A 12128-nucleotide genomic window follows, 5' to 3' on the forward strand; every position below is an offset into this window, starting at 1 on the left:
GATCAGCTGCGAGATTTCCTTTAAAGTGGCAGCTATGTTGCTAACTTGAGGAAGGACTATCGGCGGCGATTTGACTGGCCGGGATTCAGCAGCAGGTGCCCTCTGAGGGGCTGCTTGCGCTGTGGGGGCTCCGCGTGAGCGGCCAGCAGGATTTTCTTTGGTAGGTGCTGATATTCGCGCTCGCGTCGGAACTTGGGATGGTATGACCAGGACTTTTCGGGTGAGTTCCCTGGGCTCAGTGACCGTTACTTCATCGTCAGTTGACACGTCCCTAGCATTCTGTGTTAACTGTGCTTGGGGTGACCTGGCTACCTTTTTGGTAGCTTGGTTTGGGTCTCTTGATTCTGGCGTTCCAGGCCTTTTGCCTTGCTTTTTGACTTGGTGATAACCTGGCGTGTTTGTACCAATTGGCAGCTTCCGAGGGGAGGCGATGGGCACTTTTTCACCTTGTGGTGGACTCACAGATGGCGATGGAACAGGCACGTTTGTACTTACATGCCCGCTTTCTGAATCACTGGAGGAGGAGGGAATGCTGATTTGGATGGGCCGTCAAGAGTGACTATGCCTGTGTCCGAATATCTTAGGAAGTAATTTCCCTTTCCCATAACCAGATCACATTGTTTGATCATTGTATTTTGACCGGGCGCTTTACTTTCATGCACGTTTATTACGAGGGGCGACTTTCGGGCCATTTGCGGTAACTCAGAATGACGGTGAGAACAATGAAAAAATTGGTTTCACTTTTTTGTCCACTTATTGGTTTTTTAACGTTTTTATATTTAAAATTTCGTATTTTTATTAAAACATAATTTTTGACTTTAATCCTTTTTAATTTGGTCCTTGGACTGAAGGATTTTTAAATTTTTTTTGAATAGTTTTTTTCATTCTTGTTTTCTTTTCTTATTCTTGTTTTTGAATTGTTTTCTTTCTTGTTGAGTTCGTCTTGTGAACTATACATATGTACATATATTGGCAGACAGACTTCTTGAAGCGGGCCAGTTCCCTTCACACCTTGCATTAGCAAGTTCGTGTGCACATCACTGCACCATCTTCGTCATTAGTTGGCACGTCCATGGTACTTTGTATTGTATATTTGTGTTGAAAATGGATGTGTGTAACGTCCAGAAGGAAGCGTTTCCGACTCCATAAAGTAAGTAAGTAAGTAACTTCAGCTTAAAGACGGTTCACGATATATTACTAAAATTTACTTACTCCATGAAGTTATATTCGATAGAGCCATGTCTGTCTGTCCGTCCGTCCGTCTGTCTGTCCCTATGAGAGCCTAGTGCTCAAAGGCTATAAGAGCTAGAGCAACGACCTTTTGTATCCATACTCCTGTTAGATCTCACTGTTACAAGTGTATTTCAAAGTTTTGTCCCACCCCCTTGCGCCCACATCCACAATTTTAAAGATACAGGAAAATTTAAAACGCACAATCATAGAGAATAACCATATCTACCAGATTGCCGAATCTTAAGTCGTTAAGTCTCGATTCCATGTAATTGACAAATTTTAGTAATATATCGTGAACCGTCTTTAAGTTGAATATGTATATTTTTGCTTTTATATTGTCTTCCTCAAAGTTCCAATAACCACTGGCTTCTTCTGACTGGTCACTTAACCAGCTTCAATCTCTAAAATGTCGCCTGCTGCCACCACCTGAGCTTAAGTAAGTTAAGTTAGCTTTGAAATACCTCTTTTAACTTTTTTTCTCATTTAGCTGTGATGGACCACATCTTAAAATTCAGATAAAAACCAATTATTCCTATTTTTGCGCCGCCACCTATTGAGAATCGCACCCAGCCCCCGAATTCACGATAAACTCTTCTTTTTTTTTGGGTTAAGGTATATAATAAATGTATATTGAATGTATCATTATATGTATATAATGCAATTTGAAGAAGCTTTAAAGCTTAAAATTTGAAGTTGCATTATAAAGCCGCTCTTGGGGGTGGCCGTCTGTCCACTAAGCCGCCTGCACGGACTGCTTCTGCGAGGAGCTAATCTTGTCGCCGAGACTCAAGGCCATGCCCTGCAGAGAGAGAGAGAGAGAGAGAGAGAAAAAGAGCGAGCATGAAAGAGACATTTAGGATTGGAGCAGGCTTCTCCCATTCTTACCTGACTCTTGGCGCGTATGCGTATGTGGCCCGTCACCTTGGAATCGGGGTCATCCACGGGCTTCTCAATGCTCAAATTGGCCAAGGCATTCTCACCGAAGATGGATCTATGTAAAGGAGAAGGTTATGAATGTTTCGGATATCAGGAGACTCCACGGACTGCTGCCACACTCACTTGGCATACATGTTGGCAGCCATGAAGCCACACTGGCCGGAAAGGGCCTTCTCCGGTGTAAGGCACTTCATGTTCGTGCTCTTGAGCAGGTGCCTCAGATATTCGTGCAGGTCGGTGAAGCTCGTGTTGACGGTGACCTTGTTCTCCCACTCGAAGTCCTGCCACATTTGGCGGAACTCGGTGTCTGTGCAGCTGGCCGGAATGATATAGTCCATAATGTCGATGTGTATGGTGTTCAGCACGACCACGTTCGTGTTAAGAGCAGTGTCGTACACTGGAAGGAGCAGGAGAAAAACATTCATTATCGGAGCCACTCCCACTACTACTGACACTCACCGATGTTGCCAAAGATAATGCCGTTCTCTGTGGAGGAGACCTTTACGTTGGCCTTGATGTTGCAGAAGTCGTGGGGAGCCAGTACAACCGGATGTGGACGCTCCACCAGCTTCAGATCGCCCAGCGTGGCCAGCTCTAATGTGCAGTTCTGCAGGGTGTCATCTACACAGAGGTAAAGAGAGATTAATAATACCTAGCCTCACAAGGCAAGGCATAGAAACTGCCATGACGAAGACTCACTTGTCTGGTTGACGATGAGGACGTCTAGGACAATGTCGTACTGGTTAACATTGACGTAGGCCTCGGCGTAGACCGGATCCGAGAAGCCCGTCAGCTGGGTGACCTTGTTGAGTTTATTGTTAGGCGAGGAGATGTCGCTAAGCTGGGCCGTTTTGGTGCCGGCTAGAGCCTGGTTCAGACTGGATTCGAACACGTTCTCACCCAGCTGATTATCGCGCCCATTGGAGAGCTGGGCGAAGAGGACCGGATCGTCTGGCTGGACCTTGGCGGTGGCGCGCTGCTTCTCCTTTAGAACGCGCTGGTCCTCATCGTGCTGGGCATCGAGCATCTTGCCCAGGGCCTCTCGGCAGTAGTGCATGAACACGGAGACCGCCTCCGGGGTGCGTTCGCTCAGCGTGCGCAGGCAGATGAAGATGCGATCGGTGTCGTCGTTGGTGATAGGCTTGCTGGGGAACCCGGACTTGCCTAGGTGCAGGATAGAGCTCATGATTAGCATCACCCGCGTAGTCAGGCGGTTCTGGGCACTGGAGTCTGGCTGCAGCTCCACGTAGCGCAAGGCCAGCTTGGTCAGAGTCGCTGAAAGGGCGGCGCCAATGAAGAAATCGCCGTCCATCAAGTACTGTCGCAGCGGTGGACGCTTCTCCACCTTGGCCACCCTGTTAGAACGATGGAAAAACGGAAAAGCGAGAGAATCTGTGAATTCAACTGTGACGAAGGGACTTCATTTCGGTTTGAAGACTACTTACGGGGCCAGGCTATAGGCACTTTGGGTGGCATAGGTGCCGTCGGAGGTGACCTTGTTGATGGCATTGCTTGTGCTGGTGGTGGTGCTGCTGCTGCCATCACCGGATACGCCTCCTGTGGCGGATCCCTGCTGCTGGCTTTGCTCCTCGGTTGGGTCACCGGATAGGCGACGCTGCTCCGCTTCCACCATGGGTACGTCGCCCAGCGTCTGTTGGATAGCGTCAATCACTTCGATAATCTGCGGACCCTCCACATACTCGCCCAGGATCCACACGGCGGCACGGTGAATCTTCGAGGACTTGATCTGGGGGAAGGCCTCGATGAGGTGCTCGATAATGAGACCGCTGAGGGCCGGGAACTTTTGGATGGCCTCGCGTATGAAAATGAGCACGTCGGCGGCGGCCAGCTCGTTGGTGTCCGAAAGAAATTCCACCAGGACGGGAATCACGGTCGCGGCCACGTCGGGGAACTTGATGGAGCAGGTGTGCAAGGTGCGAACGAGCAGCTGCCGGTACTTGCCCGTATCCTCGTGCTCAACGTTGTGCGTTTTGGCCACCTCCTTCTTGAGCACCAGTACCATCTCGCCGATGTTGCGCGAATAGACCAGGTCCATAGCCAGGGCGAGGGCCTTGCGTCGTACCTCGATATCGGGGGCGGCCAGGACACGCAGCACGTCCATGACCAGGTCCTGCATGACCTTCTCCATGTTCTCGTTTTCCTTCATGGCAATCAGCCGGTCTAGGACAATAAGCTTAACGTTGTTGTCGCTTTCCTTGACGATCAGCTCGATGTAACAGCTGGCGGCGGCTTTGATGGCGGTCGGGGCCAGAGAAAGGGTGATGAGCGTACCGGCAGACTCGTAGCGGACCGCGTTGGAGGATGAGTTAAGTAGGTTGTAGATGCACCGAATAAAGCGCGATCGCTCTGCGGGATTGGCATGGCACACCTTGTAGATGAGCTCAACAATAACCAGCTGCAGAATGTCACCAAAGCTGTGCACCTGGTCGATGCACGAGGCCAGATAGTTGAGGGCGCGCTCCTGATCGGCGTGGAGCAGCATAAGGAAGGCGTTCCTTTTGCACGACATGTCCTGCTGGGTGTCCAGAAAGTTGGCGATAAGCTCCGGTCCGTCCGGCACCAGCCAGTCGAAGTTCTTGTAAATTGTGAAGATGGCCAGGACTGCGTTGCGGCGCACGTACGAGTGACGGTGGTCCAGGCAAGCTCGGATAGCGGGCATCAGGGGCTCTAGCAGCTCGGGCTCCTTCAGCTTGCAAAGGAAACGCAGCGTGGAACCACGCAGGAACTCGTTCGGGTGTTGTAGGTCCTACAGTAAAACGAAAAAAGAACAGAAGATCAGCACAGTCACACAGATGTCATGCGCGGGGCCACGTTGCACGTTGTACGTTTAACTCACCTTTCGGTAGGCATCGCACACGAGAATCATCTCCTGCAGCAGCTTGCCGTCGCCCGAGGTCTTTGGTACAATCTCCCAGAAGATGAGCAGCAGCTTCTTGATTGTATGGTCCTGCACGGGCAGCACGAATCGGATGATGGTCATGATCAGCCCCGGGTAGCGCTCGCCGTTGAGCAGCAGCTTAATCACCTTCTTCAGCGTCTCGATCTTGTGGTTCGTGTCGCCCTTCTCCAAATCTTGCTTCAGCTGCATCTCGTTCGGGACCTCCAGGTCCGGCGAGTTGATTATCGTGTAGCACGGCACTTGGCTCATCCTGGCTATCGTTTCCCGACTACTTGTCAGGTGTCAAGGGGGACGTTTTGTAGTTTCGGGAGACGTTACGTTTTTTTCCTGGTTTTGATTTCGTTTTATGTGTTCTTCGTCCGGCTTGACGTGTCAATTCAGAGAATATACGACCTGACGTCACAAATTTTAAAATATACCGTACAAATACTGATGAATTATTAGTATTCAAGTTCCACCATATTCCTCGTTTTTGATATTCGGTTTAATATTACTAGCTAGCAAGGACCCTCAGCTCTCGACTAATATTTTTATCCGATTATTTAATCGGTCTCCTACAAGACTAGTTAAATTTAAGTTTTCATCTGTATTGCATTGCTTTTAAAATAGGGTTTAAGCAAAACCGGTCAAGAACAATTTCCACTAAATTAATTTCCTTACATGGTAACTACACTATAACTACACATTTGCTACATAAAAACAATATTTTCATGTAATTAACAAAGGCGATACCTGAAGGGGAAAAACCTCCGTTATCCACTTCTTGACAAGCCTTTTTTCCTATATTTTTAAAAAAATATAGATTTTGATGGCAAACGATCAGGCATTCGATGCTGATCACGAATTAGTGTTCGGAAAGGCTTGGGACTTGGCTCTTCCACACGATTTCAACATTGGTGCATTGGACAAGAGGGTGAGTTCATAGCGCGTTTTAAATAATACTGGAAAATACTTGCAAAATATGAAAAATATAAAGTTTGCAAGCTGTGTGAGCTAGACATGGTGGTAAGAAAATCAGACTAATCGATCAAATATACCGTCTGACCCTCAGAAAATATACTGTCTCTATTTAAAAATATACCGAAAGTATACTGACGAATTAAAGTTATAATATACATATTCCTCGTTTTGGATATTCCGTCAAATGTTACTTGCTAGATAGATCTCTGAGGCCTGACCACATAATTTTATCCGCTTAATAAGTACATTTTCTATTTGACTGATTTATTTTAAATACTTGGTTTTGTTGGATTTTGTCTAAAAACAGATTTGAGCGGAAAATGTCAAACAAATGAAACGTAATAGATAAATCGTTCCTATTGCTCAATTTAGATAATCCGTTGAATAATGCTGACTAATTAAAGCCCTTAATTTTAGGCAATTGATGAATAAATGTTCTACAAGATTAGCTACTTTAGAACTTACTCAGTTTTATTGTATTGTGTCTAAAACAAGGTTAAAACAAAAAAGGTCAACAAAAAAACCATCTGTTTTAAAATATAATTAATAAAGACTTTCTCAAATTTATATGTTCTAGATATATCATGCAAATGAATACTGTCTTGTATATATATCTCGTTCCCGATACCTATTCTTGGTCTCTGTAAGAAGAGAATAAGCTGCGAAATATCGTTGAAATAGCTTTAGAACAGAGATTGACTAGTTTCTGAATATACATGCAGCTTGAAAGGGAGTGTGTAAAAAGGATTGTATATGCAATCCATTGGAATAAGTGACGCACGGAAGTACGATTTAAGAGAGCGAAAATGAAAAAAACATGCGTTTCGAAGTTTCTATACCCCTTGTCATCAAATAAACCTTGAAAAATTAAATCTTAATTAACGTATCAGGACATCGATTATTTATGGACTTTTCATCGAGTAAAGCTATCAGTATATTTGTGCGATAGGCGGAACGTGAAATAGGTGATTTCGTCTATCGGTTACAGTGAACCGAATTGAAGGTTCCAATAAACCTGAAGTGACTCAAATTAGCTTGAAGCATGATTCAGTTCTCGCATTAATTATATGTATATGTATAGGGGACAAATGTACCCCTGTTAGTGTTTTAAAACACCGCTGTACTGAAACGAGGGGATGGGTTTGAACAGATGTTCCGACTGCAAGATACGGAGGCACAGCAACGTCTCCACTGAGCAATAGCATTAGATTGTGGTGCATTAATTGTCGGGCCTGACTCATGTTTCAACTCCACCTTTCTGTTATTCTGTAGAAAATGTGAAAGTCGATTACAGTGATTTTCCAGAACTGTGCTGATAGATGCACTGAATGGCGGGTTGAATTCAAATTTGAATTCCCGCAAGTTTTCCAAAGATGTGTATAGAAGGAGGCTGGCGAGTAGTGCCCTCCCACCTGGCTGCAGATAGCCTCTGAGGGCATGATTCTGATAACAGAATATTTTTTTCTGGTAGAAAAACCCATTAGGGAGATTCCCGGCGGACTTCGAGGCCTTTCGACCTTGCCGGCGACACCCGGTTGCTGGGACAACTGCTGTAGGCAAGCCAATAATATAAGCTATGGTGCACGTATCAGGAATAATAAACAATCTCATTGACTTCGATCTACTTCTACACATATACACATACACTTACTCATATTGGCGTATCTGAAAAGATCCCCGACCAAGACTTCTCCTCTCCAACACAGCCCAACACACACTCACTCGCCCCTACAGAGTGGCTTTTGTGATCTCGTTGAGCAGTCAATTCTATTAAGGTTTATTTATTATCCAACCAACCAACCAAGCTACTACCTCTCGCCGATTCCCCTTTAATTGAGGCACGGCCTGCATTTTAAGCAGACCGCAAATTTAAGTTGCTTTTCACATGAGTTGAGGGGATGTCTCTGTCTTCCCTTGATTGCACTCAGCCGGCGTGCCGGCGACGGGTGGTGATCCTATCCCGACACATCCCATGGAACAGGTTTTGTGCCTGTGGAAACAAATTGTTTGATAGCGAAACGAAACTACAAAAGAAAATGAAGCCAAGCTTTGGACTTTGGCGAGTTTGGGAATGCTCTTTCTTGGATATTGGAACAGGGAATTCTAGAATACAAATTATATATGTGCATAGATGCCATTTCAGTACGGAAGGAGCCGTAGGGCGATTGGTGGATTGGAGAGTATTTTAGATATTTATTGTAATGCTCCGCAGGTGTCTTTGGGAAATAAACATACCCCCAGATGAGGAAAGTTGAGCTTGATTTATAGCTTGAGAAGGGAACTGAGAAGGGGATGGGTGGGGTTTTAAAGCGTGCAATGATTGTGAGGTGGAGGGAAGGAGTCGGACAATGTGCAGCCATCAGTGTCAAAACCTACACAGCTAGAGGAACCCCCTGACAGTAAACGGAGATGACTTAAACTGCTGGGCGAAAGATTTACGACTAAATGGATTGTTGCTGTGAAGATAAAAGGCTGAACGGCTCTACGATTCAATCAGGAAATTTTAAACGAATTCTTGGAAATTTTAAGACCGCACACACAATGCATGCATCAAAAAATCTCAGTGTTCAGTTATATAATTATGTACATAGTGCATAGTGCCTTTCGCTAAAAAGTTTGTCATGATTTTAAGCACTAAAAAAGATCCAGAAGTATGTAAATACTTATAAACTCGCCAAAGAACTATAGAGAATATATTGAGCCATCGATTATCTCAAGATATATCTGGTATGTATATGTATCTTACGAGTATGTTTAGATGAATAATGATATTAATTATATTGGCTCAAACCCGTTTGGTTTGTTGCCCCTATCCAGAGGATAGGCCTCTGATGGTTTCTAGACCCCGTCAAGAGCCATTTTAACCCACACAACGTACATCCCCTTGGACTGGAGAGAGCCGGTCTGGGTGGGTGTCTTTCTTTGCTTCCTCGGCTGTCGCTTCGCTCCCCAGAGGAGAGCAAACAGATCAGAATAAACAATTAGGTGAAGGCGAAAAAAAGAGCAAAAGCCGGACAAAAAAACGAGAGTGCGATATGGCTGATCGTCTGGGGTATAAAAGTGCCGGCCGGCCAGAGTTTTGCCACAGTCAAGTTTTGACGATGACTGCGACGACGAGTGAGACTTGGATGCTGCTCCTGGTAGCCACGCTTCTGTTGGTGCTTAGCCCCAATGGAAGCCGGGCAGAGGAGCCCATATGTGAGCCAATCCCTGGGGAATCCCAGTCCCAAAAGCTAAATTCTCTGTTCTGCAGATCGCCTGTGCGTGCCAAAGATATACCTGAAAGAATGCCAGCAGCTGCTGGCCGATCCCTCGGAGGCGGGTATCCGCATGGAGTGCGTGGCAGGGCGAGATCGGGTGGACTGCCTCGAGCTGATCGAGCAGCGTAAAGCTGATGTGCTGGCCACGGAGCCGGAGGACATGTATATAGCCTACCACCGCAAAAACGAGGACTATCGCGTCGTCTCCGAGATCCGCACGCAGCAGGACAAGGACGGTATGTCTATGTCTCAGGAATGTCTCAGGGATATCTTAGGGGACAACACGACATCCCTGATCTGATCTATTTTATATTTGTCCATAGCTGACTTCCGCTACGAAGGCGTCATCCTGGTGAAGAAGACATCGCCTATTAAGACCCTTCAGCAGCTGCGTGGCGCCAAGTCCTGCCACACGGGCTTCGGACGCAACGTCGGCTACAAGATCCCCATTACGAAGTTAAAGAACACACATGTGCTGAAGGTCTCCGCCGATCCGCAGATCTCCGCCACCGAACGAGAGCTCAAGTCCCTCTCTGAGTTCTTCTCGCAGTCCTGTCTCGTAGGCAACTACTCCGCACACCCGGAAACGGACCGCCTCCTCAAGAAAAAGTACTCGAATCTGTGTGCCCTCTGCGAGAAGCCCGCCCAGTGCAACTATCCGGACAAGTTCAGCGGATACGACGGTGCCATCCGGTGCTTGGACAAAGGCCAGGGCGAGGTGGCCTTCACCAAGGTCCAGTACATCAAGAAGTACTTCGGCCTGCCCGGCGCAGCGCCCGGCGCAGCGCCCGCTGAGGGCAATGCCGCGGAGTTCGAGTATCTTTGCGAGGACGGCACCCGCCGGTCTATCACAGGACCCGCCTGCTCCTGGGCCCAGCGCCCATGGAGCGGCTACATCTCCAACGAGCACGCTGTCCAGAGCACAGACCAACTGCACCAGCTGCAGACCCGTCTGGAGCGCTTCTTCGCCAACGGGTTACGGGCGCAGAACAAGGAGGCCGCCGCCCACCTGCTCATCCAGCCGAATGGCGTGTACCACAGCAAGCCGGCGGCCATCGATCCCAAGGTCTACCTAGAGCGGGCCGGTTACAAGGATGTAATCGAACGCGACGGCAGTGCCATCCGCAAGATCCGGCTGTGCGTCCAGCAGGATGCCGAGTTCTCTAAATGCGAGGCACTCCATAGGGCAGCCTATGCCCGCGATGCCCGCCCAGAGCTGGAGTGTGTCCAGGCGGCGGACTGCGTCGAGGCGCTGGGCAAGGACAAGGCTGATCTGGTGATCCTTCCCGCTGCCAGTTATGCCGATGCCCGCCAGCACAAGCTGCAGCCCATCGTATACGAGCAACTCTCCGACGAAGCTATCCTGGTGGCCGTGGCCCCACCCACACTTAGCCGAGAAGCACTCCAGAAGACAGCTATGTAAGATTATCCTTCACCTGTCCGAAGTCCTCGACTAATTTTCTCTTGCTACAGAAACTACGACGCAGAGAACGAGCGGGCCCGACTCTCAGCCGCTTTCCTTAACAAGCGACGCGGCCAGGACGGATGCCGTATCTCCCCAAGCTCCACGCAGGATCTGCTGATCGTCCCCGCCTCGAAGCTGGAGGAGCACAAGGACTGGCAATTGGTCTGCCCCGGACTGACGCGCAGCCCCGTCACCGATTACCGTGCATGCAACGTGGAGGTGCAGCTGCCACGCGCCATCTTCGTGCGCTCCGACAGCTCCTCCGTGGAGCAGGAGACGGTCAAGCATCTGTTCGCAACCATCTCGGACAAGTTCGGGGCCAGGGGTAAGCTGGTGGATGTCTTCTCCTTGTTCGGGGAGTTCCAGGAGGGCCACAAGAACGTTCTCTTCGATGTGAGTGAATCCTCGATTCAATTTTAGCCCTCTCTTATCTGTAATCTTTTTGGGTCCTTGCAGGAAAATGCCGTCGAGCTAGCTACGCAGCTGAAGAACGACGTCCAGGACGAGCAGATTTACAGTGACCTCCAGTGCGATGGGAACAAGATAATCAAGCAGTGATATCCTTATCAAGCACTGATATCTGTTCTCCAGGAGTGAACTTCCTCTCCAATCTACCCTTAGCATAAATAAAAATCTTTTTTTCTTGAATATTTTGCAACACATTCCATGGGTTTCGAATTGTTGACGGTTTTTCAAGGGTTGAACCTTTGGTTTGCCTTGGAGATTTATTTCAATAGAGTGTTCCTGTTAATTAAGAACTTCCCATCCTTCCAGGGCTTACTTCAAGAGCTAAGGGAAAGTGATTCCGAAGTGTGCACAATGTATACCACACATCTTTCCCTTTGGTCGATGAGACAATGATTTTGACTTTACACGAGACAAACTTTTTCACTCGTCAAAATTTTCGCCTCCTGCTAAGTGCATTCAAAAATGTTTCGATTGTCGAAGAGTTTCATGGATGATCATTTCAAGGGAAACCGAAGCATACTTTTAGGTTTCAGCGCCGTACTGCTTGATCACTTGATACCACATAACTTATGTAAAAACACTTCCTCCCTCCCTCTTCTTTAAAAACACTAATACCATTGATATTATTTGTTATTTTTTAACTTATGTTCTAATTTTCATTGTTCCCCGTTAATCAGTCGAATCTCTATCCTTTCCTGCATATACGCGTCATGCGACAGCGTCGCTCAGTTGGTTATCTGCCTGTAACGGTCTTGGTGTCAATCGATTCCTGATCTCTGATCCTCTTCCGTTTACATTTAAACACTGAAGTGTAATTGCAAAAAACGACAAGGAGTGATTTTCCAATACAGCAATTTCGGTTTTTAATTAATTAAAAAAAGACACA

At 47.4% G+C, this 12128-nt stretch overlaps 2 protein-coding genes across 2 annotated transcripts; one reads left to right on the plus strand and one right to left on the minus strand.

Annotated features, from left to right (window-relative positions):
• Positions 1–1828: 1828 nt before the first annotated feature.
• Positions 1829–5497, minus strand: betaCOP (coatomer subunit beta). The gene is made up of 7 exons (XM_001354319.4): positions 5027–5497; positions 3615–4936; positions 2869–3524; positions 2629–2790; positions 2293–2566; positions 2119–2224; positions 1829–2032 (listed from the first exon to the last, which is right to left on the minus strand). Exons 1-7 carry the CDS (start codon positions 5336–5338, stop codon positions 1967–1969), a joined length of 2898 nt encoding a protein of 965 aa, XP_001354355.2. The 5' UTR covers positions 5339–5497; the 3' UTR covers positions 1829–1966.
• Positions 5498–9087: 3590 nt separating this feature from the next.
• Tsf1 (Transferrin 1) lies at positions 9088–11436 on the plus strand. The gene is made up of 5 exons (XM_002134467.3): positions 9088–9247; positions 9303–9545; positions 9633–10728; positions 10783–11167; positions 11231–11436. The coding sequence occupies exons 1-5, from the start codon at positions 9151–9153 to the stop codon at positions 11330–11332; spliced, it is 1923 nt and encodes a 640-aa protein (XP_002134503.3). The 5' UTR covers positions 9088–9150; the 3' UTR covers positions 11333–11436.
• Positions 11437–12128: the final 692 nt, after the last annotated feature.

Source organism: Drosophila pseudoobscura, chromosome X (genome assembly GCF_009870125.1).
Source record: "Drosophila pseudoobscura strain MV-25-SWS-2005 chromosome X, UCI_Dpse_MV25, whole genome shotgun sequence".
Classification (NCBI taxonomy): Eukaryota; Metazoa; Arthropoda; class Insecta; order Diptera; family Drosophilidae; genus Drosophila; species Drosophila pseudoobscura.